Source organism: Arachis ipaensis, chromosome B04 (genome assembly GCF_000816755.2).
Source record: "Arachis ipaensis cultivar K30076 chromosome B04, Araip1.1, whole genome shotgun sequence".
Taxonomy (NCBI): domain Eukaryota; kingdom Viridiplantae; phylum Streptophyta; class Magnoliopsida; order Fabales; family Fabaceae; genus Arachis; species Arachis ipaensis.
The window spans coordinates 99463511-99464825 of NC_029788.2; the positions used below are offsets into that span (position 1 = coordinate 99463511).

Genomic DNA, 1315 nt, shown 5'->3' on the forward strand with positions numbered 1-1315 from the left:
TGGTATTGCAATTTCTAAGGAGAAACATCTTCACTAGGTTTGGGGTGCCAAAGGGACTTATAAGCGATGGAGGAAGTCACTTTTGCAACAAACAATTGAACTCCCTCCTCCATAGATATGGAGTAACCCACAAGGTAGCCACACCCTATCACCCACAGACAAATGGACAAGTTGAACTTACAAACAGAGAGCTAAAGAGAATTTTGGAGAAAACTGTGGGAGCAACAAGAAAAGATTGGGCAAGAAAGATGGATGATGCACTCTGGGCATATCATAGGAAGATCTCCATTTCAGCTGGTATATGGAAAAGTATGCCATTTACCTGTAGAGCTAGAACACAAAGCTTTTTGGGCCACAAAACTTCTAAATCTTGATGCCCAAGTAGCAGGAGAGAAGAGACTGTTGCAACTCAATGAGTTAGAAGAATTCAGACTTGAAGCATATGAGAATGCCAGAATATACAAGGAAAAAGCAAAGAGGTGGCATAACAAGAAGATCTCTCCAAGGACATTTGAACCAGGCCAACAAGTGCTGCTCTTCAACTCTAGGCTAAAGATTTTTCCTGGAAAGCTTAAATCCAAATGGACTGGTCCATACACCATCGCAAGAGTTTCCCCTCATGGCTATGTGGAATTACTTGATGAAGCCTCAAAGGAGACATTCACAGTCAATGGTCACAGGGTAAAGCTCTATCTTGGTGGCCCCTGGAGCAAGGAAGAAAGTGTGCACTTGTTAACATAAGCAAGGGAGCTACAATGTCAAGCTAAGGACAATAAACAAGCGCTTCATGGGAGGCAACCCATGCACAGGAGTCTTTTATTTTCATGCTTTAGTGATCAATAATGAGAGGTTGCATCATATACATCTAAGAGAATAAAGATTGAACTAGCACATAGTGTATGCAAGGCACTAAGTTTGGTGTGGTCAATCTTGAAGCAATTGCAAAAGTTTTTTTTACAACACTTAGTCACAAACTAAGTTTGGTGTCCATACATACACGAAAATGCTAGACCATGGAGCAACAGTGTAGTTATCTCTTTTAGTTATATGAAAGCAACCATTAGATTTAAAATTTTTTTTTTCATTATGATCTCGTTGAATTTCCTTAGTATGAGTCCAAGCATTACAAGAAATTCTAAAGCCTTTGTATTCTTGCTGCAGGGAAGTGAAAGAAAAAAGTGATGGGAGAATCTTGAAGGGAGGATCACGGACACACACACAAGAAAGGAGAAGTCACATGTGCCTTGGGTTTTGTACATCCACATGTACCTTGGATTGTGTGCATTGAGGAAAACACCTTAGCATGCATTAGGCA

At 40.4% G+C, this 1315-nt stretch overlaps 1 protein-coding gene across 1 annotated transcript; it reads left to right on the forward strand.

The window, feature by feature from the left end:
• Nucleotides 256-741, forward strand: LOC107636754. Its single transcript, XM_016340243.1, has one exon. It carries the CDS (start codon nt 256-258, stop codon nt 739-741), a length of 486 nt encoding a protein of 161 aa, XP_016195729.1.

Coding starts and splice junctions, on each gene's coding strand:
- LOC107636754 (XM_016340243.1), top strand. CDS start 256: ATGCACTCTGGGCATATCATAGGAAGATCTCCATTTCAGCTGGTATAT.